This window comes from Falco rusticolus, chromosome 17, assembly GCF_015220075.1.
Source record: "Falco rusticolus isolate bFalRus1 chromosome 17, bFalRus1.pri, whole genome shotgun sequence".
Lineage (NCBI taxonomy): Eukaryota > Metazoa > Chordata > Aves > Falconiformes > Falconidae > Falco > Falco rusticolus.
In genome coordinates this window covers 3321898-3347769 of record NC_051203.1, presented here as the reverse complement: position 1 = coordinate 3347769, position 25872 = coordinate 3321898, and the positions used below count along the sequence as shown (strand labels likewise).

The following is a 25872-nucleotide window of genomic DNA, read 5'->3' as shown; positions in this document are numbered from 1 at the left end:
TTCTCATTCTTCATTGTTCCTCAGAGCCACAGAAGAAACAAAGCAAGCAGAATGCTAGAAGGGGAACTGAATGATGCTACAATATACGCTGTCATAAGGCACCAACCTCAGCCAAAGCCTGAAGACGTTATATATGTCAACATGCAGCCTTCACCACAAGTTTTCTTCCACGTTCAAGAACCACCAGGCAATTCAGTCTCCCCAGGGCCTGTGGAATATGCTACTGTTATCTTCAGAGCCACAACTCCACATTCTGGAACTGAAAAAAACAGGCCCACCTAAACAACGCAGTATGAAGCCTCGGGCTTATTCATAGAATTTTGCTGAACTGCACTTAGAAACAATTCATTTGTAACCAATTACTGAAGTTGGATGCATAGGGGGTGTGAGGCAGGAAGCAACTGAAAGGATGAGGCGCACGGATGCACAAACCTTCCCTGAAAAAAATAACTGCGCTTTTCCAATAGTACAGCAGCACAATTTAGCTATTGGTAAGCAAATCTAGTAGAAAGCTATGGTACATTTGCTTTTTCCAAATTGCTCTATTTTTAAACGACAGGCAACTATAAACCCAAATGCAGGAAACTAGTTCTCTCTGGTAGCAACTGATACAGTGCAAGTCAACAAAGGGCTGTGAGATATGGGAACATGATGCTTCCTTTCAGACTTTCTTCAACAGCTCGCTTAAATACTCATATATAAAATGTTAATTATTGCCCACTCTGATAAGATCCAAATCAGCAACGTGGTAAAGAATCTGCTTTAAACATATGAGTTGCTTCATGGACTTCAGAGAGACAAGTAATGCACTTGGCATGTTTTAGTAAACAAGGGTCTTGTTGAAAAATATTTGTCTACCTTATAGTATAAACCATCTTCAGCTTGAACACATGGGTATAGAATTTACACCCAAAGTTATTTATTTATACAAAAAAATAACTTTGTCTTTCACTGCCTTTGGTGCTTGTTGTTTCTTAATGCCACACAATACAGTACAAATCTAACATGACTTTATTTGAAATTACACACATTTTGATCAAACAACTGAATCCTGTTATCATGGTGATATGCACAAACATCCCATTATGGATCATGGATAAATCCCAGAGTTCATCTGACTGAGATTTTTGTCTTAATTCCGTGAGTTAGAGCCCAAGGATGCCTAATCTGATATAAAAATGGGTTTAGCTTTTTGGTATTAAGATTGCAAGAAGACTCCCCAACCTAGGAGCTGGGTGGCATGGGAGGAAAGGAATGCGAAAAGGCGGAGAATACACCCATCAACCTTATAAACTCCCTCCGCCTGTGAGTGCTTTTACAATTCTGAAGCATGGGGAATAGAGACAGATGGGAGAGAAGAAGGAAATTCTGTTGTCTGCTCTGATGTGGCTACATAATAGCAGACTTTTTGCCATTATATCTGAGATTATTTTGTCCCTCTATCACAAATTATTTAAAAACAAAGCTAGAAAACCCCCATAATAATAGCTAAAGAAATCAATTTCTGTCTTCCCAAACAGGTTTGCATGACTGTATTATTCACTTCCTGTCCCAGCTTCCCACTTCTGTTCTTGCATACTGTTATTTCCTTTTTTTCTCTCTTTTTTTTTTTTCTTTTTTTCTTTTTTTTTCCTCTCCTTATTATTACTGCATTGACCACGTCTGGAAAGAATTAGTGACTGACACCCTTGTGCTTTGGGTCATTTTTGAGATGTCAAAGGCATTGGTGTGGAGACCATACACAACCAGAAAGGTTAACATAAGCCTCAATATACAAATGCAACACCTTATTTAGCCTGTTTGACTCTTTGAAAACATCTATTTGCATGCATAAATTCCTCATCTGGGTGGAACGGCATACACGGTGAAAGGTCTGGGGGCCTCAGATCCTAAAGTAATAGAAGTTAAATAACTAGCTTGATAGAGACACTGGGATACACTTCTGTCTGCCTACAAAGCTAAAGATAATCTGCTATCATATGATGAATTTGAGAGTGTTTCCAGGGATGTTTCTATGGATGGCATCAGTCCTCTGTCGTAAAAATGTAACTGCCTGATTTAAAATAAAAGACACAATAAACATTCTCAAATCTTTCTAAATTTGTAACATCTTACAGGTATTGTCCTCTATGCAAATGATGGAGATTTGCTAGTAACCCCAGCTGGCTACAACGGAAGAAGAATTATCATAAAACACAGTTTAGATTGGCACGCTTGATAGTTAAGTTTGGAAAGCATCAGCAGCCCATCCAATCTATTTCTGTTATGCTCAGCTGTGGAACCACATTCAGGAGTGGTCTAACTTACACGAGCGGCCTCTGGACATCTGGGACGTGACAAACCTGGCCATGTCTTCAGATAAGCCTGACAGACAGCTAGTTAGTGACCTAGTTCTATATTGGCTGTTGAATAGTGCTGTAGACCTGTATCTGGCTAATGTCTCACACATCCTCCCAGCTTATCTTTCATTTGATGGCAGCAGGAAACAAAGTTGTGGCATTTTAGGAACTGGGCATATCAGATTGGCAGGGCACAGCTGACACAATGTAAGAGGACAGGAGCATTTTCTAAGACTGAGGCTATTAGTCAATACATTCCATTCCAGTGCCTCCAGACATCTCCTCTGTCCTTCTACGGGATGTCTAGTTAAAAACTCACTCCGTATCTAAATATTCTTTGCAGCCTATGCTGAAATAGTTGTTTCTTCTTTGTCTCACTTCAAAAGCAGTAAACGCTAAAAGGACCGTTTCCACCTCTAATAAGGAGTAAATGAATATCCACACAACTAATGGCTGGGCACCTTCATCTGTTACCTGCTGTTCACTGCGAAACACTCTTGCCCTAAGGGCACTGTAAGAACAGAAAAAAATCATATAATAAATTATACTCTGAAGATTCTGCTAAAGTCATCATAGTACTATGCCACCTAAGTGCCTTCCGGTAGCAGTTTTGCAAACTGGGTAAAATTTGCCATATGCCTAAGCAGCCAGGGAGATTTGAGCAAAAGGCAGAGATGAAAAGGACAACGTCTTATTAGCCACTGTGGAAACCATCCAGTTCTGCTCCATGTCTTGAAACACCCACAAAAAGCGAAATGGGAAAGTCAACTGAATTTTGGATATACTGCAACTACAGAGACCAAGGCATCTTCTGCTAGACAAAATGAAGTTGACTCACTCGTACCTTCCCTCTTCCTCTGGAAGTCACTGAAACATGAGAATGTTTTTGGAACAAATGATTGTATCTAACCCCTCCAAGTACAAAGAATTAGCAAAGTGTTTCATGAAGAACCTGAAGAAAAAGAAAACTCAGCTTTCCAACCCTATTCACTTCACATTAGTAGTACATAATTTTATTAATTCTATTCACTTTAGAACATTTGTTCAATTGTTCTCAACTTCCTGCCTAGCAATTGCAAAATACTGATTACCACATAGGAAAACCAAGCAGTACGCGACAAGATCCTGGCAACTGTGACTAGCACAAGATTAGCAGATCAACTTCTCTCCGAAGTGAAGGATTACTTTAAATCAGTCTGCTCCTGTTCTTGTTAGGGAACTGAAAAGAATTTCAAATTAAGAATAAAGCAAAAAGCTGTAAAAAGCAGTATCTGAGTAGCTCTGTAATCAGGTAACTTACTATGGGCCCAAGGGCATTCCGTCTGGGCCCACAATGCCTGCTTACTCCCTTGGACCACTGCCCTTCATGCTCTTCTGCGTTCCTGAATCTTCAGCTGCGAGGTCCTCAAGGATTTATTCTGCTCTATTTGCCAAGAATCACACTTCCAGCATATCTGCATTTCACCACGATTGCAGAGCTGCCAGCAACGCAGTGACAGAAAACCAGGCCAGCTTTCTTCAGGACCCACGCTGACTGCCAGCCTGTGGCGGCTTCGCAGCACACAACGGAGCCCGAGTTAGGAGGCCAGATCCTGTACATGTGGCGGGGGGGAAAGGGCATCTTCAGAAGGTATTTCCAAACAGCAGGATGTGACTGGATGCTCTGAACTGCCTGCTGGAGAAACTTCTCTGTCACCTGTGGGGACACCATCCTATCCCGATTTTGACACTTAACACTGGCAGTATGGCGATGGCCCGTTATAAAGGGCATTAGAAGTACGCACCAATTTCCCATTAGAGCTCTGAGACCACCTCAGTGTAGCTAAATACAAACTCACCCAGTATTTCCAAGCGATTTTACAGCCAGTGTAAAGATGTCACTCGCAGTTGGCTCACTTAGAAAACACTATGAAGGGGTCTATTGCAGGAGAAAGAACGCAATAGTGTTTGGAGTAAAACTTGCCTTTTTTGTTCTGTTTGTTGGGAGCTAGTGACATCCATGTCTGTTTTCAAGCACTGCTAGCGGAGAGATGCTTTTGCATCAGCGAGGGCAAAACGAGACCCCCTGACCTGCAGTGTTCTTTCAAGAACACAGCATATAGCTACAAACATGTGCAGTTCAGTGTGCCCCTGCTAAGAGTGCCTACCCCAGGAACACAGGAAAAAAAAAAAAAAAAATAGGCAGAACTTAGTATCTTGCTTTTTGATATGGCTGCTTTTAACCCAAAGAGCTTTGCAAACTGTAAACACACACAGGAACTGTTTCAACAATACTGTACATACAACTACCTGATACCATACAAAAGATTGCTGAACAGTGTAGAACCTCAGCCTTGATAAAAGTATTTACATTATTGTAGTGAATGTTTAAGTTACAATACTGCTGAGAGATCCCGAGCAGCACACGTGGAAGAAACAGCATGCCTGCGAGGGATTAGCAGGCAGACATGGAAACTGGCTCTCCCTTAAACCTTTCAAAGCCTGCCCAATCCTCTTAAGAGGAATACTCCCTTTTGTGCCAAAACACAAGGAATAAGCTCTTTCTAAGGGTGTCCATTCAGTCATATTTGGCCAAAAAAAGATAACATGATACTTGGGAATCTGGGGACAAGAAAGATTCACCATCCTGGAAGGTAACCAAAAATATAAAGGAATGAATGTCTTACAAAGAAGAGAATTTGAGTGACATGAAGTTGGATCTCTTAAACTTACGCAACTCTGGACAGATTCCATCGCTGCATCCATAGGGCACTCCCTGTGCTCCAGAGCAGCTTCTGCATCAGCACTGGATTCTTTTGCATGGCCCTTCAGGGCTAATTATTCAATTCAACAAATCCTGCAGCAAGCACGCAGAGACTGAAATGTCACCGAAGGATGCCGAGCATTATGCCAACAGATATCCAGAAGCTGGCTAGGCATGGATGGGACACAGTGCAACTACCAGGCGTGTTTCTCTTCATTATTAGAATGGTAAGTTTTTCTTTCAAGCGGTAACTGCAGTGCATCCTCTTTCCTCCCAGCCCAGACTTGCTGCACATTTTCCCCACACTCGAAGAACACACAGAAGCAATGCTGGCCAGCTTGGAGCAACTCTCCTTCCCTCCCCAGCTCAGTGAGGCCATCTCCCAACTTCAAGCGGGTCACAGCAGCTCCCCTGGACTCAGGGCTGAGAGGAAAGTCCTTCTTCCATCCTTCCTGCAGCCCCTCCTCAGGGCCCAAGCCAAAGCTGCTTCTCGGTTTATAATTTTTTATTAGCTGGATAGTGTACACAGTACTTACAATTGCATCTATTAAAGACCAAAATACACTTGAAAAAATGCATCATATAAAAAAAATTATAAACTTTTAACTATATACAAACTTTGCCTTAACGTTAATCTCAGTACCCTCCCACACCCATTCACAAATAAATGATTTTCTCCCCCCACTCCCCCCTTTTTAACATGCAAGGCCTTAAAGCCATTTAGCATCACTTGAGGACCATTTTCCACATCCCATTCTTTACACTCATATAAAACTGGTTTTTGATCGGTTCACCACTCCAGTGCTCTCTGGATCAATTGACCACATTTCTCCCCGAGCTGCTTCTTTTATCCTCATACACTCTTTCATGCACTCCTGAAGTGGAGTTTTTGCTCAAGTGTAGCCAATCCACAAAGAATTCTCATTTAATTACTAGGGAGGTTTGAACATGATGACATCTCCAATTTAACAAATTTACCCAGGAAAAGAAAGCAGACTTTTTTGGTAACATGTTGTTGACCGGTAACTCCAATCTCACCAAGCAAACACTACTTTTAGAAGTGATACACATAACCCAAAGCAAATGAAAAATATGACAGTAGCACTCAGGCTTTCACATCACTAAAGTATTAACGATAAAACTTCCTATATAACACAAATCCATAGGTCTTAATACACATTCTACAACAACAGATCAGAGAACCTATATATGAAGGGCTTATTGGGAGAAAAGTTCTAGCTGCTTTGAAGAAGTTTACAAGTTCTTTAAGAAAAGGATTACTCATTAAAAATAAAAACAACCAACCAAACCAAAAAACTATGTCAGAGCAATAATCTTGCTTCCCCAAGTTCCAGCTCTCAAGAGGGGGTTCTCCAGGACAGAGATTAGCTGTCAGTTGAAGACCAGAAATGGTATGGAGAGGCTGTCTTACTCCAGCACAGAAATATTCCTCCAGCCCATGAATACTCCACCGACAAAACGTACAGATGCTCTAAAAAAATATTTACAATAACGCTGCAAATTCTTTGTTATTCCTTCACTAAAAGAGAGCTACCTATTTCCTGAAATGGGTGACCTCACAAGAAATGCTAGATGAGAATTTCGTAGTCGCCAACTGAAGAAGTTAAGCACCGTGCTCTAACTGGCCAAGTATTTTAAGGCAGAAGCGACCAAAGGCACCAAAGATGCCATCAATGCAATGGAGGTAAACAAATGCCTTTTAAATCACTAGACTAAAAATCCTAATGTAAGATATACGAGCAGAGCGCTAGATTACTGATATAATTCAAAACAAAACTGAAAGAAAGATTTATTTGCATGTCAAGAACTAGGCCACCTCCTCCCATCGCTGGTGTGTCAGTTTCTGTCTCAGCTTCAGTTCACTACATCAGCTGTGGTAAAGGTAAGAACAAGGAACTAAAATTCAGAAAAATGAACCGAACTAAATTTAGAAAATCCAGCTGCCTAACTACAAATACCAAATCTGCATTTCTTCACTGTTCTTTAACAGGCTATGTTCCTCCACAGGTGGCTGACCTAAACATTGTCATCCTTAGTATCTGGACAAGCATACTCTTCCTCCAAGATTGCCTGCTGGAAACGTAGAATTTAATGTTTCTCCACATTTCTGCCCCCTCTTCTTGCATTCCTTCCCATCTTCTCATACTCTCAGGTCTAGTATTTTTCTTTTATGCAAAGTAAATAGTATATTCAAGGCTCTGCCCTTTTGTATCCTCCCGGTCTTCTACAACTTGCTAATTTGTCCTCCATTTTGTATTTAGTCATAATTGTGACTTAGTCACAGTGAACGGGAAAAACATAGAGGGGAGATAATATGGGTTGTATTTTTCAAGTTGCATTTACTTTTTTTTTTGTCACTTGAAAACAGAGTTCACTGAATTTAAACCAGTCTCGCCTGTCCTTGGCTGCTTTCCTCAAGAACATCTCACCCTCTGCAACTTCACCTATTCAGGTCCATAATCACCTCCCTCAATGACAATGCCTGGCAGTTATTTCCAATCTCATGCTTAACTGCCACGATGCAGTTCTGGGTTTTAACTACAGAACACAAAAATTGGAGGAGAGAGGACTACAGCACACAGGTGATACACAGAGCATCTGTAAAACTCATTCAAGATGGCAGGAGACAGGCATGGAGAGATGCAAGTATCATCTGTTAAAATGCTTATGAACTACACCTTCCATCGCCAAATTTCAAATTAGTACAAACGGATCAAGCTTAAACTCTGTAATGAGCTACGGAATTATAGATAAAGATATGTTTTGTTGAGATACTCAGCCAGAAGTCATGAAAAAAATCCTTTTTTAAAAATGTAAGTACTCCTCCTTCATTAAGTACCACTTTTTTTTTTTATTTAAAGAGGATAATCTATAAAAAGCCTCAAAGGTTCATCAGTATCTGCCTTCATTTGTTTAACAGTCCTTCAGTTACATCAGGATGAGCCGTGTTGAGTTGCCCTATGCTTCTGCTGTCATGAAACAATCCCTCACTGTGCAGAATGAGAGAATTGTAGAACTGATTTAGACCAGACATCAAGAAAAACTGTCACAGAGGCGGTCAAGTGCTATCACTATGAGATTGCAGATTTTGTGTGTCTTTTGGAGGAACCATGCACTGGACTGGCAGGTTAGAAGGAAGAGTAAAAAGAAAAAATCTCCTTTGGAAGAGATTCACTTACGTCTTAATCCCTTTTATACTAGCAACAACTCCTCTTCCAAAGCAACAACCACTGGCAATAAACAGACCAAAAAACGCCCAGAGATTGCTTTTACTAATTAGATCCTTATCCCCACACATCACCCTCTCCCACCTTAATTCTTGGAACAGATACACAATATATCAAGTCCTGTAATAATCTTGAAATATTTCTATCATTGTCACTGGATGGCTGAACTTTTCCCAGAGAAGAGCTTGCTGTTTACATATTTTACAAGGTGGAACTTAAAAGAATCTCCCTTCAGTTTCTGCCAGTTCTGCCAGAAGTGCAGATGCAACAACAGGGAACAGTTCAGTTGATAATAAAATCCAAAGGTGTAAGGAATGGATGTAAATAACAAGTCTCTGCTGGGAAAACAAAGCACTGTCGTGTAGCCACGTCAGTGCTGGTCGCTATAAACTGGATTATGTCTCTGTAGAGAAGGGCCGTAACTCCAAGATGTCTTTGCTGGCCCTGCTTCAGCCTGCCAGAGTTATTGCTGATCACTGAGTCAGTGGCACACTCTCAGCCATGGCCAATCTTAATGCAAGAGGTGTTTAAAAGAAGAAAAAAAAAAGGCATGAGCAGTCAGACTCTGAAATCCCTGTGCTGTATCAGAAGAGTGTACCGAGAAAGTCGTTAAGTCTCTATTTGTTGACTCAACTTCAGTTAAAATCTTGACCACACACTGAAAATGTGGTGCTTGTTCTGTAGAAAAGGATAGGCTGTGATATGGCGATTGTCCCACTGAAAGACTCACTTGATACACTGGAAAGGTAAGACAGACTTGCAGAAGGGACGGGAATTTTTTTCAGTTATTTTGATTTTCTTCAAGCAGTGGTTAGGAAACTCTGATCATCTGTGTCATTGCTTCTTCGTTGGCCTGAGTTGGATCCTACGGATACAAAATACGTACCATGTTGTAATTCAGCATTTTCCCGTAACAGCAGAGAGAATCACAGACACACAAGACTATCAAGAGGAGACACTCCTGCCACCTCCTTTGATGTCTAAACATGTCATATTTCTCCGGGGTTTTACAGGCCAGTGAAAGAGAATGGGATATATAGATCTTACTAGTTCCTAGTAATGAGTTGTTTCTGGTAATAGGGGAGACCAAGCACTGGTCTACTATTTGGGAAGGATTCTACTTCTGAGTAAGAAACAGTCTTTTGCTAAAGCCACAGGAATGCTTTAAAGCACTAATCAACAGCAGAATTTGCTAATTCTACTCTATTGTGTCCCTTCCTTTGAAAACCTGTCTTGCACTTTTTATGTAAATCAATATGCAGCTAAGAATCAGATAGCCACATTTTTTAATTTTCCATCAGATCTAAGATAAGGTGTATCTACTTTTAATTCATGTCCTAAAAAAGTACTTCTGGTATGCAACCAGAAAGGCTGCAAAGACTGTATTTCTTAGGACAAATAAATACAAGCATTCTTTGTAAAACAATGTGAATACACTTCTATCAATATCACTATAATTACTCAAGGCAAATAGACACTTGCTTTCTACAAGAAGAGAGACAGAAGTTTTCTTTACAATGCCTGAAACAAATTCAAAGGAAGAAAATGACAAAGGTCAGCAGCCTAGCTCAAAAAGGAACAAATAAACCGGTACAAAGACACCTCTGAAGAACTGGAAGTGGCAGCTGTCCAAAGAACAGACAAAATTCTACTTACCTGCATATGAGGACTGTCTTTTTCCTTTGGTGAGAAGAAACGTCCACCTTCTCCCCGCTTCCTGGCCATGGCATGGCGATGCCGAGATTCATGCAAATATTTCTGCAACAATACGAAGGAAGTAATGAGAGACCAGCTTACTATTTCTAGTTCAGTATTTTCAGTAAGGCAAATTCCTGACCGCTAGAAAAGCCTACCCAATCCCTATCCTTCCCTGAAGATAAATTGTTTACAGTAAATGCTCATTTGCAACACTGCTACACAGCTGTTCAACAATTAAGAGCACACAAAGGAAGCATGACTGCCACTAAGGGGCTTAAAAAAAATAATTCTGATGGGGCTTATGAACAACAATGATGACAACAAAAATAAATTAAAAAAACCTGAAGAACACTAGGATCCTAGTCCTCATTTTCCAGCACAAGTGGTTTTTCTATGCCTTTCTCATAAAGCAACCCAGTATTAATCAGAGTTATTTTCTCACCCTTCTCTCTTTGGGAATTTTTCCCTCTGCTTCAAGCTTAGCACGTGCCTGCCTCCTCTTAAGGATCCGGTGATACTGCTTGGCGTTTACATAGAGGGGCTCTTCTTCCAGCATCTCTGCTCCAGGCAAAGGTATTCTCTGGATAGCCGGTACTGATCCAGCTCCAGGTACCATCTGTACAGAGAATACGTTTTTAGTACTTGTAGCTCAAAACACAAAGTGAATGCAAAAAAGTAATTAAAAAAAAAAAGAAAAGAAAAGTTAAAATGGAAATTGTTTGGGTTTTTTCAGATAATGCACCCACTTAAATTAAAAGGAGTAATAAAGTTCTCAAACTGCAGAACAAATTTAAACAAATCAATTACTTATCAGTCGTGCTTGGGTTTTTTCCCCGATAATGGTAAAATTTCAATACAACATACGGTTCTACAACCATGTTACTGCTTCTTGTAAAATTAAGCATACAGGACATGCCCATTGCTTCCCTTTCTTTTTTGTTATCACTTATTTAATTTATATGATAATTTCAGAGCATTTCTTAAGCAAATATTACTTGTAGAGCTGCTGACATCTAGTGGGGACGAACAATGAAATACAAGTTAAAAGGCCTCACTACAAAGAAATCAGAATCGGCAGAAAAAGGCCTCTTATGAATCACAGAAACAAATACTAAGGGATCCTCAAGAAAAGCAACAGTTAATTCAATCCTTTTAAACCTCTGCTTATCAGTTAACAGCTTATTTTGAATTTCAGTTTCTAGATTTTTGAACTCAGTCTGCTGTGGTAGCAAGTACAGAATATATAGATCACAATAAGACACAGGCCATTAAAACTGAAAACTTACTGCGTTTAAACTAATGGTCAGTCTTCCCAGTAGCTACCATATTAAGGTGACATGAATCTCAGAGAACAGTCTGCGTACAGACATCTTAAACCTCAATCTTTAGAAATATCAATGGAAAGTTAAACACATACCATAACCATTCCACCTGAATTGACAACATTTCCAGCAACCGGCAGCGTCACTGTGACAGTCCCTTGTCCACTACTAGTTGTATTGGTGTTGGCTCCTGTTTGGACAATTTGTGCTCCAGCCAAACTGGCTGCTGGAATGGTGATCATGCCTGTAACAGGGACTGTAACTTTAAGAAAATAAAACACAAAAGAACACACACACACACAAAAAAACAAAAAAAACAAAAACAAACCAAAAACACGCACACAAAAAGAAGGGAACACCATTAGTCCCACTTCTGTTTTTTATTCATTCATCCTTCCATAACAGGCAAAAAGATTCAGAAAAGCATTGCAAGTTATTAACTCCACCACCTGGTCCTCATACTTCCTATTTTTTGCATTTGTATCTGCACAGTAAACCTAGTGTCAGATAAGAGATCACGTACTCTCAGGTGCAAAAGCAAACTTAAGCGTTTCTATTCTAACACCCCTTGCCAAAGAAAAGAGCCATTTTTTAGTTTTCTGGGGCATGAACTGCAGACCAAATTCCTGTATAACAACATAAACATCTCTTCTTCCATTCACTATGCCAACAACTCGTATCACAGCACTCACAGCAGTACTAGCATTGCAACTCAATGTTTGACAATAATTACAAGATACAATACTATCAAAGATATTGAGAAGTTTTGACTCTTCACGCCAAAGCTCATACCTTGTTGGAGAATGGTTCCATCAGCGTTAACTGGCTGATAGACTATGGTCTGGCCTTCAGCTGCTTGTGCCACTTGTTGTCCTTGAACTGCTATTTGTTGCTGGGTCTAAACAAAAAAAAAAAAAAAAAAAAAAAAAAGAACACAGTAACTTTACAAATTGCTTATTTTTCAAAGTTTACAATTCCTGAATTAACACATGGCGCTTAAAGTGTTTCAGGCATCTATTTCTTTTGCTTTATTACCAGCATCAAGAAATAGGATGGAGCACAAACCAACTGTAGACAAAATACCTAAAGCACATAGAACATACTTTTTCTAACAGTGTAGTATTTAATACTGAAAGAAACAAGTTCTAGCTTTCCTGTCTCACTATGAACATGTTAAAGGAACAACTATTCTGCTTAGAAATTTGATTTTGGTCCTAAACAAAAACATCAGCAGAAAACCCAGGTATGACTAGACTACATCACAAAATGGCGCAAGTATGAAATTAGCAATACTTCATGTTTTCAACTTTCAACAAATAGACAAAAACAACCATGAACCAATAAAATACAGAAACACAATGGATAAAAAAACATGCAATCTATTTATTCTGCCCCAGAGTTATGTACAAAAACACTACAAAACCGTGAAATTTATTCTCAAGTTCTCCTCAATATTAATAATTCCTCTTTTTTTTTTTTTTTTCTCCCCCTTTTTTACTTAACCGCATCTTAAGTCATTTGTTTCTCTTCCTGTTCCTCTCAAGAAAACCCTTTCATGCTGGTGCAGTTACCTGTGTCTGGCCAGCAGTAACTGCAGTCTGTGGCTGCTGTATAATGATCTGCTGGGTCTGGCCCTGCTGCCCCTGTACCTGCACAGCCTGCCCACCTTGAATCTGAATCTGACCTGGCTGGACCAACTGAATCTGTGGAAGAAAGAGTCAGAAAGGAACATTAACTATGCCTCTTATTTCTCCCTCCTTGGCCTCAGCATTACCAAATCATCTCTGAGGATGATTTACTGTTGCAAAGAAAAAGAAAGCACTGATTCTTCTCTTTTTCCATTTTAAAACGAAGATTTTAATCTTTTCCTCCCTGTGACACAGCAGTCACAACCATACAGAATAAACATAACATGCTGGTGTCATTATGCCCTAACAGTTCTCCACTGCTTACACAATAAAATGGTCAGAAGAAATAAATTTCTCACATCAAACTAAAATAGTAATACTCAGGTGAAAGAAAAATAAAAGAGGACTAAGATTTAAGATATCTGTAGAGTGTTAATTATCCAGCATACAGAGGTACTCCTGGATATATAAAAGTTGTCTTCAGCTTCGCAGAGAAGTCTTTCCACCAATATGGAACATTTGTTAGATTAAAAAAAGAGGAACTGGAATATGGTTTGAAGCTTGGGCTTAAAAACCCAGTTACGGATTTTCCTCCAACAACCAGACTGTAAAGAACCTAACACAAAATATACTGGTTTTCTACAAAATAAATTTAAAAAAAAAACCCACTAAATAAACCTTTCAAAACACTGAAACATCACATGCCTTCCTGGACTGTGCTCAACCTGACCCCTAAATCCCATTCTCAAATCACTACAACACTTCCATTATGCCACTGTTAGAGTTTTTCCCTGTGCTTTTGAGGAACACACTTTGAGCACCTGTTTAAATTTTAAAACTGTCTTTTAGACAAATATTTCAAAATAATTACTTCTAACAGAATGCATCTTCTATACCTTCTACAGTATTACCTTCTGTGCAATGGACATGTTTAAATTCACCTTCACCCATCACATATTAGATGAACTCAAGCACAAGAGTTATTTTCAAGAAGCTTTCTTAAATAAATAAAATCCTCTTTCTGAGCCATAAATTGAGTAGGCACCAGATAACCAACTATACTGCAAGGGCCAGTTAAAATAAAAAATAAACAAACACAAAACCCCAAACCAACTCCAGCTGTATTTTAATGGACTTAATTTAAAAGGTTTGCCCCATCCCATAAAATACAAAAATCAGATACACAAACAAATTTCACTGCAAATTTCACGCAGCTCACTGCCAGATCCATTGCTGGAGAATGACCATCTCTGGCCAGTTTATTTTAAGAACACTGAGGCAAATGCACTATCTGACAAGGCGAAAACATCACAGTTCATTCTCTGCAATTTATCTTAAATAAAATGAGGGTTATCTCACCTGCTGCAATCCCTGTGTTCCAGAAACCGGGACTTGCATGATTGTCTGGCCCTGACCCCCAGGCACAGCCTGCACCATGATCGGCTGGCCAGTTGATGTGATCAGTTGACCTCCGCTTACTTGTACCATTAGTGGTTGACCCTGCACCTAGGAAATGGGAGAAAAAACCAAAAAGAACAATGAAAAAGTCTGGTGACATGAAGCCAGAAAGTGAAGTGGCCACCACATGAGGCTAAGCGCTTACCTATTTTAACGCAGTGACCAGAGAAACTGAGCAACAGTCACTAACCTGGGTTCATAATCAACATCAAATACCTTTAGTTTCTAAAACTTTCCATTATTAGCTACTGCACTTAGTAAAGGATCTTTTTCTGTTGCAGTCCAACCAAAATTTCCACGGCTAATTGCAGCAGAGCATGAAAAGCATGGCTAAACTTTCCAGACACAGTAACTACCTTTATGCACAGCCCAAGAGCAAAGTGTAATAAGAGAAACTTCATTATCCACACAATTATTCCTAATTTTTAACTGATGTTCCTAATGAGAAAGCTCTAAATAAGCTAATTCTGACTAAGAGATTCTGAGGTAGCTTCAACTCTCTCCAATTAAATGCTTTGAACATTTCCATTTCCTAACTGATATGTAGCATGTGACATTCTTAGAGAACCTTTTCACGGTTAAGTGGCACTATGAATGTAACAACACAAAATGTAGTTCAGTAAGGAAGAGCGAAATAGAATGAGCAGCAGCTCCCTCTTGGCCCAACAAGGCTTACAGCAGACTTATAAATCTGGCATAAGAGTCTCGGTGTTCTTGAACCAGGTATGTCTCTGTCACTAGGAAAAAGGCCAATGAAAAGAAAATCAAGGGGGAAACCTCTGTTTTAACACTCTTACCCACTAAGCCCCCAAACTCCCCAAAATATATTTTTCAAAATACCACCATACCTCCATGGCTTAAATGTGAAATGAGTCTGATGAACTAGGTCATCACTTTACCACGCTCTAAGTTAGTTAGAAACAAGAGCAACACGTGATAAAAAAAATCACCAACTTCTTGGGGTTTTTTACTTCTACATTTCAAGACTACGCGCTAGCAAACGCTGACTCTTCAAGAACTGTAGAATACCAGGCTAAATATCAGTACAGATTTTCAGCACATACTGAACTACCTACAAAAACCTTCACTTTGCATAGTTCAAATTATAAGTTAGTGAATTATATGCTAACACATCCACAGAAACAACCACAGCTGCACCTCAGTGATCAACGCCCTGCATAGAATGTTATGACTCTACAGGTCACCCAACATCCTTGCAACACTGTGCTGTTCCTCAGCCTTGTAACTATCAAGTACAAAACCCTAACAAAAATGAGTAAGTACTTGTTTTGTATTACCACAGGGAGAGAGAGGGGGGGGTAAGCATGCTCATGTCAGCCACAGAGAAGCACAGTCAGCAGTACAATACCCAATTAGCAGAAAGAAAAATGATACATTCCAGGATTCTTGTTAATGCACTAGAACAAGCCAAAAATAAAAAAAAAGGGGGGGGGGGGGGGCGGGGGATGGGGGGGACACGACACGCATATAATGATGACCAGGAGGCCACAGTGACCCAAGCAATTCAAGTCAGCCAGCTTTTCATATTTTAACTCTGAACATAAAAAATGCTGTGTTCAACTTGACACCTGGGCAAGACCATCCCAGCCTTTTAGAAAACCTCCTCCTCCGAAGACTTAAAAAAACAAAGAAAACTAAAATACTGAGTGAAAAATGCACAACTAAGCTGCTGCAGCTATCCAGGATTTATTGACTCCTTTAAAAGCCTCCTACGTGAGCTAATGAAATTAAGTTTGCAACACAGAAAATACTTCACATTGAAACAAATCAGCAAAAACCTTGCATTTCTTTCCAGTTTGTGATGCATTTACTGTTAGAGTACATACTTCTCCTGGGTTTCCCTGTGTTGTTCACATGTAAATAAGAGGCCAATATTGCCCTCTGGCGCCCCTTTTAATCACAGATGAAAAAGTTTCACTCTTCAAGCTCATGGGTCATCCACCACCTTTCTGTCTTTCATGTAGTGAAGACACAGAACTACTCACAGGATATAAGAAGTCTAATCTCCTTGAAACTAGAAGAAATCTCTGGATTGTATCGCTTGACTGTCACTTCCTCGTCTTGGTGGTTTTTTCCTTTTAAATCCCATTCCAACCTCTATTCACTTTCAGAATTACAGCAGCATGAATTCATGAATGCATCAGGGTGTCTGCCGTGCAGCTGAGTTCCAATGAAAAGCTATAATCCCCAGCACTTCACTGGAAACCCGACCGCTAGCGTAAAGCACAGCTACTACTGCTAACAAATTTTCCTGTTCCTATTTCAAACCCTGGAAAAAACACAGCATTAGATATGTGGCGATGGTGAGAGTCATGCAGTGCTCACAAACACAATTAGAGAGATCACCACTACCTGGAGGGTCTGGACTTGCTGGCCTGAGGCGGATGCCACCTGGGCCTCAGTCTGCAGCTGGACAGCAGTGACACCACCCTGCTGCTGGGAATAGGAACAGGAATAGCTTGAAACATGGAAATGCACAGCTCTGACAAGAGACGACGACACTTTGCTGGAAGAGGGTGAATTTAAATTTCATACACACTGCTCTTGGAACGTAAGGCACGTGAATACGTTTAGCAAACCTGAGAATGGAATACCAACAAAACTGCATGTGATACTGACAGGCTGCAATATCCTGAACAAAAATCGCTTACAAAGCACATGAAAGATTATTTCCTAGAATTTAAAATCTCATCTTCAGTGGTTTTGGACTGCTATCTTTCTGCTTAACATTTCCTTTCACTGCCCAGGTTTCTTACTGTGAAGAGGTTCCAGATTTTTGTCAGACTTACTAATTACAATAAAGGCTATAAATTCCTTTCTGCACAGAACAGCAGCACAGATGACTACAGTCTAAGCTTCATCTATGTCACCCCTGCATCAATGTCTTCCCACCACTGACCTTGAAGGACAATCTTGAGAGGTTGCAAGAGCAGTTAAATCTAGAAGCCTTTTCTATCTTTAGCCTCTTTAGTAAGAGTCCAAAAATAATCTGTGTTAGCATTTGGGAGATGAAGGACATCTCTCTACTAAAAGCTGTACTACAACAAGCCTGTTTAAAAAAAATATTTTACAAAAACATGTCATGTCAAATACATCAAGGCTTTAAGAGTGTGTACTAAAAAGGAAGCCAGTATGTTTTTACCTCCCTTTTACCTACAAAGTGTCAATAAACCCAAACGTATCTTTGGTTATCTGCTAGAAGCAGCTATTTTTGATAATTCTTAATATGTAATTTTTAAACCTCAAGAACAATCTTGTTCTGACTGAAAAAGTCAACTTTAGCTAAGTTCAATGGAAGAAGCTGGTCCCCACTATCACTCAAACAGGCTGATGACAAACCAAAGTATCTCTCACTGAAAATATAATCCAGTGGCTCGTTCATTTGCATGACAAAACTAAGAAACTCCTCTTGCCTTGAACTAGAACAAACATAAGATGCAACAAAAACTCAGCAGCAGCACAGCTCATCTGAAAATGCATTACTGTATCTGAATGTGTAAAGCTTAACAACAGAAAAATCTGTAAGCCCTTAAAAAAATGCAGCCCTACGCATCTGCATATTATAACATGAAGTAGAAACTTTCTGGAATGGATCAATTCATTCAAGGCTACACGTTTTGTTGCAAATCCTGTACTGTGTGTTTGTTTTGATGTACCTGTATTTCTAAAACAAATTATCTCAATAAATATTTCTTCTGAGAAAGCCGGAGAAAGCCTCTAGGGGCTTGAACAAAACCTATTTCAATTTGGGGAAGGAATCTACGTTGTTTCTTGTGGACAACTGACTATTTCTATTAATAGTCTGTTTCCTCCATTTTCAGAGAGGATTTTTTACCTTACTCATCTCACTACCAGTTTGCAAACTCCCTACTACACTGAAATTCGGTAACCTGTAGATCTGCATTTTTATTCATATTATAAAAAGTGGTTTTTTTTAAAAAAAACATATTTACTCTGACTTCAAGTCAAGTCAGATCACTGATCTGGTGACAAAAGTCAGGTAAACACATACCCAGACAGTATCATGAAGCATCTTGCTGGTTCCATGAAACTCTGACAAGTACAGAAAGATTTGTAACTCGGCACTGGCAATGCAAGCTCACCCGTTATCACTTCCCATACCTGCTGCTGAATCTGTCCAGCCTGCACAACGATCTGCTCTGTGGAACTGTTACTATTCGCTGTGTACTGCTCCATAGTGCTTCAGTTCCAACACGGTAAAAGGCACACCTCAGTCTGTGTATCTGGCAAGGCAAGTTAAAAAGGCACATGATTATAGTCCTAAGGTTTGAAATTTGTATTATCTTACAGTAGCTGAAAAGCAAACCATCTGCTGACATTGAGGACAGAGCCACAGAGTAAGAGCCAGTTTAATCAAGGACATACCTCTTTCATAATGTTGAGTAACAAAACTAGAATTGTAATTTCAAGAACACCTAACGTGACTGAGAAACAAAAAGTATCTCAACCTCAATTCTGTCATTATCTTCAGTGAATCAAACAGTAGCCGTGAGCCTGTCTCTCTTGCTATTTTACCCCTGGAGTTTGCATAGTCTGGGCTACAGACAGTTGCCTACACCGCGTATTGGTGGAGGAGAGGGGTGTTATTGCTAAAAAACTTGACAAAATACAAAGTTTAGGTGTAAAACCAAACTATATTTCAAGAATTCAACACGGCTAAATGAAACTCTCTCTCCTTCCCCAACTACACAGCACCCCCTCCTCACAGCTCTTTCTCCTCTTACTTTCATATATTTTGAAAATAGCCAGCAGACTTCTTGCTGCCTCCACCCTTTAACTGCCTCTCATTCCTTGGACCCTTGCCTACACATACGAAGAACACACTGTTGAAATAAAGTACTCGGTTCCATTACCTCCTTTCTCCCTCACATTTCTCCTCGGTTGATCAACAAGGGAAGAACTCTTACTATTACTTTGAATGAAGTATTTCATTTACGCTATAATTGAACAAATACCTACCACGTTAGTGCAAAAGCAGCCTGTAACTTTAATAAAAGAAGTCTGAAGCAACAAAAAAACAGGTTCCTTCAGTTTTCAAAGAAACACACAAACATTTCGTCAAAAGCTTAACTGTAACAGTTGCTGTAGTTACTACTGTAATGACACCTCTCACACTTCCTGCTCTTTAAAACATTATTTGTACTTCAGTGTCTGGCATTTATCCTAAGAACACTTCAGTTTTTCAACTTACTCCTCACTGTGGCCTAAGAAGACATACAATCATTTCACATTTTGTTACTTTCTTGCTTGTTAACGCTAAATGTCACTTACCTGCAAACCCACCCAATTAACCAGTATGTATCACAACAGACCAGAAGCATGTTCGTTACAGGGGACGTAATACTCAGCCGCAATAATGTAAGAACTTTCTCTGTCCCTATCAGATCTTTTGTTCAGAATAAGGACCTATGTGGTGATGCTAACCCTGGAGATCACAAAGATAATCTCAGCCACAGCACCGAAAGGCACTACACCTTACTGCATTTTTAACTCTATCCTTGGCTCACTTAGGAACAGTTTTTCACAGCCTGACAGACTAAAAGAAGATAAACATTCTTTCTGAAGATGATGCTGCCTACCAAGGTTCCCATTTTGATTTTGCACTGTATGGTTTCTGCCCCAAATGCCTGGGGACCTGTCAGAAAACAGCTCCCACATTTCACTCTTCAGGGAAGTTATTTCAATAGCAAGCACAGGATGCCAGTAAACCAGTTGCCAGAAGTTCTCCAGCTTCCTTAACACCACAACCAATAATCAAGCACAGGCGTACCTCTACTAGGGAATGCTTCTTTACAGACCCCCACATCAGGCCCCTGTCTTGTTTATTTAAACTATTAACAGCATTGTGATCTTAACAATCTGCACCAGCTGTGGCTAGCCAAAGTTAGAAAAATTTACACCGGCTTGATCATGGTCCTCCAAGGGATTATTTCATTCCCTTCATTAAAACACAGCGCACTGGCGTTACTGTACCAAAGTTAAATTTTAAAGACCGGTGATCTGCTTTGATGGTATGCTCCTCCCATAGCTGATCTCACCAGCCAGCTCCGCCTCACTAGGCCCGTCTGGGCTGAAAATGACTTCATGTTCTAGTTCTGTCAGCATATATTCATATACGTACACACACACACACATATATATATGAGGCTATAGAAGCTATATCGAAAACCGTTCCCTCAGCAGATGAGCTATGCCGAGAACAACGTAGCGTGACAAACCGTGCTAGGACTTGAGCTAGCTCAAAAGCCTCATTATTAAATGTGTTGCATCCTGAAGCAACGTTACTAAACAGGCAGAAGTTTCTAGGGCAGACCCTGTCCACCTACCCGTGCGATCGCTGTCCTCTAAGGACACCAGCAGAGGACAGACACGCAGACGAAGCCAAAGACAGGATTTAACTAAAGAGCAGCACGGGCAGGCCACGCTCTTATCTCCCACTGCTGAGCAGAGTAAAACATCTGGTTCCCAGATTTTGTTTTCCAACCTCCTTATAACACATGCATGTCAGGGAGTTCACCCAGGGACGCTTTTATTTTGCTGCGGCAAGCCAGCCTCAAAGCTGGTCATTTTCTCGGCGGGCTGAGCAGGTGGAGCCCTGCCAGGAGGGAGGGGAAGGCCTGGCAGCCCCCCGCCCCGCAAAGGGCACTTTGTCCTGGCGGAGCAGCACGTGGCCGGCGACATTCGGCGCCCAGGTGCGCTGAGAGGAGGCGGGAGCGCCCCCCGCACCCCCGGGTGAGGGGAAGGGGGGGCAGCGGCCTGCCCCACCTCCCACGGGCAAGGCGGGGGGGAGGGGGGGAAAGAGGAGGAGGAGGAGGAGCAGCCCGGGCTGCCCGCGGCCCATCTGTCAGCTGGGCCGGCGGGGAGGCTCACCCGCTCCGCTCCCCCCGCCCGGCCGGTGGAGGGCGGGGCCCTGCCGGCTCCCGTCCCAGCGGCCCCGCACGGGAGGCCTGTCCCCGCCGCGGAGGCCGGGCCCGCCGCGCGCCTCCCCTCCGCGGCCCAGGCCGCGCCCGCGCCTTCTCCTCCATCGCAGCCGCCCTCGGCCCCGCGCCAGCACCTCCCGGTACACCCCACCCGCCCCGGGCCCTCTCCTCCCGCGGTGCGGAGCTCCCGAGCCCTCTCCCCCCGGCCAGCCCCCCGCCCCCGGAGCGGCCGGGCCCCGTCCCCTCGCCTCCCCCAGTGCCCGGCCGGCCGGCCCCGGCCCTGCGAGCGGCCTCCTGACTGGTCACTCGGCCCCGCCAATCCCGGCGCTGGGGCCGGCGCTCGGGGGCTCCATATTGGCTGCTCGCACTCACCGTGCCTCGCTCCCCCGGTTCGGGTCCCGCGCTGATTGGCTCCGCTACCGGTCCCCGAAACCCAATCAGCGCCTCCACTCAGCCGCCGCGCAAAATGGCGCCCAACCCCGAACAAAGGCGAGAGAGGGGGCGGGCACGGGCGGCGCAGGCGCATGGCGGCGCCCGCCCCGGATGGCTCCGCCTCCCTCGCCGCGGCCCTCAGCGTCAGGCCCCGCCTACTTGCGGTTACTGCGCCTGCGCTTGGGGCCGGCGCTGCCAGCAACGCGCATGTGCAGGATGTGACCCCGCCCCTTTCTCCTCCTAATTCAGGCTCCGCCCCCCTCGTCCTACGCATGCGCCGGGGGGCTGCCCTGCGGAATGTTCTGGGCGAGTATCATAGAGAGGCCGTTCCTCCCGCCTGCCTAGAGAGGCGAGCCAGGGCGGCCATTTTGCCGTGACGAGGAGGCCGCGGCGGCGGACCGGAGCGGGGCGTGGGTTGGCTGATGTGGGGAGCGCTGGGGAGGTTCTTCGTGGCGCAAGCCCAGGCCCAGCGGATCGTTCTTCGCACCGCGCCCGCGGGTGTGGCCGGCTGAGGGGTTTCCTGACGGGGCAGGGGTGATTTGGAGAAGGATGGAGGGCCTGTGGGTGCCGGTTGAGTGGTGACCCTGCTCTGGGGCCTCCTTGCGCCTGGCGGGCTGGAGCTGTGGGGCTGAAGTGGGAAAGCTTGCGCCATGCTGTTCAGGCGTTTGGGCCTCCTCCTTTGATGTTTTCAAGGGGTGTCTTGGCCATCCCAGCAGTCCCACAGAAAAAGCAGGTTTAGCTGTGCACCATGTGGCACGCTAGCTTCTTGCCTAGTTTGGGGTTCCTAATAACTCTGTTTTTCTCTCATCTTTCCAGCTGCAGGAGCCTTCACCATAGCCCACGTTACCATGGCCACCCACTTGTCCAAGGATCACGAGGAGAGAGTGCGTAGAAAATGCATTATGTCGGTTACCGCTGTGATGCATGTCTCTGTAAAGAGGCCCAATTACCTGACAGTTGGCCGTATACCATGTAGCTTTTTGGAGGAAAGTAGGTGATATTGCTAAGTTCTTGTGCTTTTGTGCTTATGTCAGTGATGGAGATGCTGCACAACAGCACAGAGCTTACCCGCCTAACTAAATGAGGATATCCAGCACTGACACGCTCTAGTATGCTGAAGGTGTGCGCTAATCCAGTTGTACTCTATGACAAAATTTTCCTTTTTAAGCATTGATTTTGTAAAAGTAACTACTGAGCTGCCGTGGGATACTCATAACTGATCTTGTAGGAAAGATTGTTAGCTGTATATTGGGTTGGTAATTCATGCCAACTTGTGCAGTTGTGAGCTGAATCTTAATGCGTTACACTTCAGCGTACAGGCTTGTCAGATTCCCTGTTCTTTGAGTCTGCACTCTTAGCTCCGTTTTACTTACCCTTCTGTTTGTGTTGCTTTCCAGATCAAATGTGTTAAGGGGGACCTTTTCTCATGCCCCCAGACGGACGCATTGGCTCATTGCATCAGTGAGGACTGTCGCATGGGTGCAGGCATAGCTGTTCTTTTTAAGAAAAAGTTTGGAGGCGTACAAGAGCTGTTGGATCAACGTGAGTGATACACGTGGGGTGGACATGCAGGAGCTGAAGGGAAAACCTTGATTTCCAGCAGTAAGGGTATTCCAAGCTACTTGGGGTGCAGGGGGCATTATGCAGTGGAGTGTAGCTGTTTTAAAAATACCTTAATTTCTTCACTTCAGAAAAGAAGACTGGGGAGGTGGCAGTTCTCCGAAGAGACGACCGATACATTTACTACCTGGTAAGAGTGGGACATCACTCAGGCACTTCCTTGTAACTAAACTATATTAGATAGGATGAAGGGGGGTTTAATAGCCCTGGTTTTTCAGGGTATGTCCTTCTAAATAAGGGATGTGAGATGTATTACTCAAATATTGCTAGTTGAGGAGAAGCCAAGCTGTCTTGGGTATATATGTTTAAACTTTAAATGGGAAGAACTATGTGCTAAATTACACTATTTTAAGCTGTGAAACTTACTTCTTTCCCCAAGGCGTCTTGTCTTCATGGTGGCAAGCCTGGGTGTGGAGTTTCAGAGCATAGTGGAATATGTTTTTTAAAAAAGAATGTGGTTTGCAGTGATCATGCTGGAGGCACAGCTGACCTTTTACATGTAACATGTGTACTTAGATTACGAAGAAGAAAGTTTCTCACAAACCAACATATGAGACTATGCGAAAGAGTTTAGAAGCCATGAAAGCTCACTGTCTGAACAATGGAGTTACTGACATTTCCATGCCTAGGTAAGAAAACTAGTTACTGCAATGTAAATACTGAGAGATGATCCCCTGCTGTGAAATAAGAGTTCCAAATATCCACTTCTATTCAACTCTTCTGTTCAATTGTGCAAATGAAATTTGCATTTCCCAATGCGTTTAAATGATAGCAAAACACAGGCTTGGTTGCTTCCTTATTTTAACTGCATTACGTTGGTTTATGGTGAGCTGAGTTAGTGCTACATAAAATTGTAGCTGCTTCAAGGGCTGGTTGTTCATAGCATGCTCCAAAAGAGGCCATTACAGTTGTTTTGATGTCTTATTTTCCAGGATTGGATGTGGACTTGACCGCCTGGAATGGGATAAAGTTTCAGCAATACTTGGGGAAGTGTTTGAAGACACAGATATAAAGATCACAGTTTACACGCTGTGAGCGAAAGAGTTTAAAGAGAGCCCCATTTCCCTTTCTTTCAGGAGTGGAAACCTGTTAAAATGATTAGGGGGGAAACTGCATGCTGAGCACATTCTTTGTCTGAGCATAGCTCACTCTCGTATCGTCACTGGCAGTGGCTTTTATCAACAACAACAAAAAAGCTCCAGAGCAGCTAATTTGGGAGGTGGTGCTCAGGGAGGCTGCGAAGAGGGCAGGCAGTTGGTGGTGTGCTAACCCTACAGCAGTTCCCAGTCTACCCCCACAAGCCACCAGATGTCACTGGTCCTCCACGGAGCACCTGCCTGTGCTGGAGCTTCTACTTAGAGCTGACAGTTCCTGTGCAGAGTGAAATTGGAGCTGTCTGTTGCTTAGGTATTTGTTGGTTTGTAGTTATGGTTGATAATGATGAGCTGTGGAGCCCTGTCGCTTTTTTTTTTTAAGTTTTGGAATGTTTATATCTGGCATACAGTTCACAGGATAATTGTTACAGGATTAAAAACTTAATTTCTACCTTCTGGCCATAAATACAATTTTCTGTTAGGAGATTGTACTCACTTAAGAATTAGGCTGTCAACATTAAATAAATTGCTCTTCAGTAATCTGCTGTCGGATCAGAGCACAGTCCTTTTGGAAAACATACCGATGTCTGTCTGTGTTGTGGCTATGTGCTAGAGGGGAAGCCACATTTTGAAGGCAAACACTCAAAAAAAACACCTTTTGGGTGCATTTTCTACTGTGTAATTGCTGTGGTTTTCAGAACTCAGTTTTCTGAGAATCCGCATGTTTGAATCCACACTGTCAAAAGTCTTAGCATGGAGTTTAAGGTTGATTTTTTCCTATTTCTTTTTTTAACTGCATTTGTAATTTAGCTGTTATACGTAGGTTGCTGTTTGATGTCACCAACAGCAGAAGCAAATCAGTAATATGGTTTATCAGATCGTTGGTAAACACTTGATTTTGGAAAGTTTGGTTCTGGTACCAAAGAAGTACCATGTACTCTGCATTTCCTTTATGTTTGGTTTTTCCCACCCTCCCAAAGTAACAGATCTTTCGGACTTCGCGTACTGGATGGCCAGAAGAATGCCAGATGTACTGAATAAACCTAAAAGATGGGACATAACAGTTGAGAAATTTGTAGTATACCATAGGGTTCCTAATTGGTTTTCACTATTAATTGAATGGTAGAGTGTTTTCTGTTCTTAGCATTGTGGTTAGTCTGTATTGTGTGGTTTCTTTGCTGATGCAGTTCTGCAAATCGTGTTTGTGTCTTTAAGAGCTTCATATTATTTCCCTGTTTGTTGATCATCTTTTGTAAACTTGGTTTTGGTGGATAATTACTGTAGCTAAATACGCAACTGGAAAAAAAAATAAACTCGGTAAGATACAC

General features: G+C 42.2%; 2 protein-coding genes and 1 pseudogene across 21 annotated transcripts; 2 read left to right on the top strand and 1 right to left on the bottom strand.

Moving 5' to 3' along the window:
* LOC119158372 overlaps nucleotides 1-8863 on the top strand; it is a 13962-nt pseudogene extending 5099 nt beyond the window's left edge.
* Nucleotides 5992-21952, bottom strand: NFYA (nuclear transcription factor Y subunit alpha). Of its 13 annotated transcripts, none has more exons than XM_037410181.1 (10): nucleotides 21771-21952; nucleotides 18580-18701; nucleotides 16807-16893; nucleotides 14338-14484; nucleotides 12922-13053; nucleotides 12143-12248; nucleotides 11446-11612; nucleotides 10471-10644; nucleotides 9987-10088; nucleotides 5992-9195 (listed from the first exon to the last, which is right to left on the bottom strand). In XM_037410181.1, exons 2-10 carry the CDS (start codon nucleotides 18652-18654, stop codon nucleotides 9142-9144), a joined length of 1044 nt encoding a protein of 347 aa, XP_037266078.1. In that variant the 5' UTR covers nucleotides 18655-18701; nucleotides 21771-21952; the 3' UTR covers nucleotides 5992-9141. The 13 variants fall into 13 exon arrangements, with proteins under 13 accessions (XP_037266078.1, XP_037266083.1, XP_037266081.1 ...); XM_037410186.1 differs by having other exon boundaries at nucleotides 11446-11606; XM_037410184.1 differs by having other exon boundaries at nucleotides 16810-16893.
* On the top strand, nucleotides 20956-25872 carry OARD1 (O-acyl-ADP-ribose deacylase 1). Of its 8 annotated transcripts, none has more exons than XM_037410173.1 (6): nucleotides 21285-21538; nucleotides 22647-22714; nucleotides 23228-23372; nucleotides 23522-23580; nucleotides 23967-24079; nucleotides 24383-25872. In XM_037410173.1, exons 2-6 carry the CDS (start codon nucleotides 22679-22681, stop codon nucleotides 24483-24485), a joined length of 456 nt encoding a protein of 151 aa, XP_037266070.1. In that variant the 5' UTR covers nucleotides 21285-21538; nucleotides 22647-22678; the 3' UTR covers nucleotides 24486-25872. The 8 variants fall into 8 exon arrangements, with proteins under 8 accessions (XP_037266071.1, XP_037266070.1, XP_037266073.1 ...); XM_037410176.1 differs by lacking the exon at nucleotides 21285-21538 and adding an exon at nucleotides 22118-22136; XM_037410175.1 differs by lacking the exon at nucleotides 21285-21538 and adding an exon at nucleotides 22164-22328.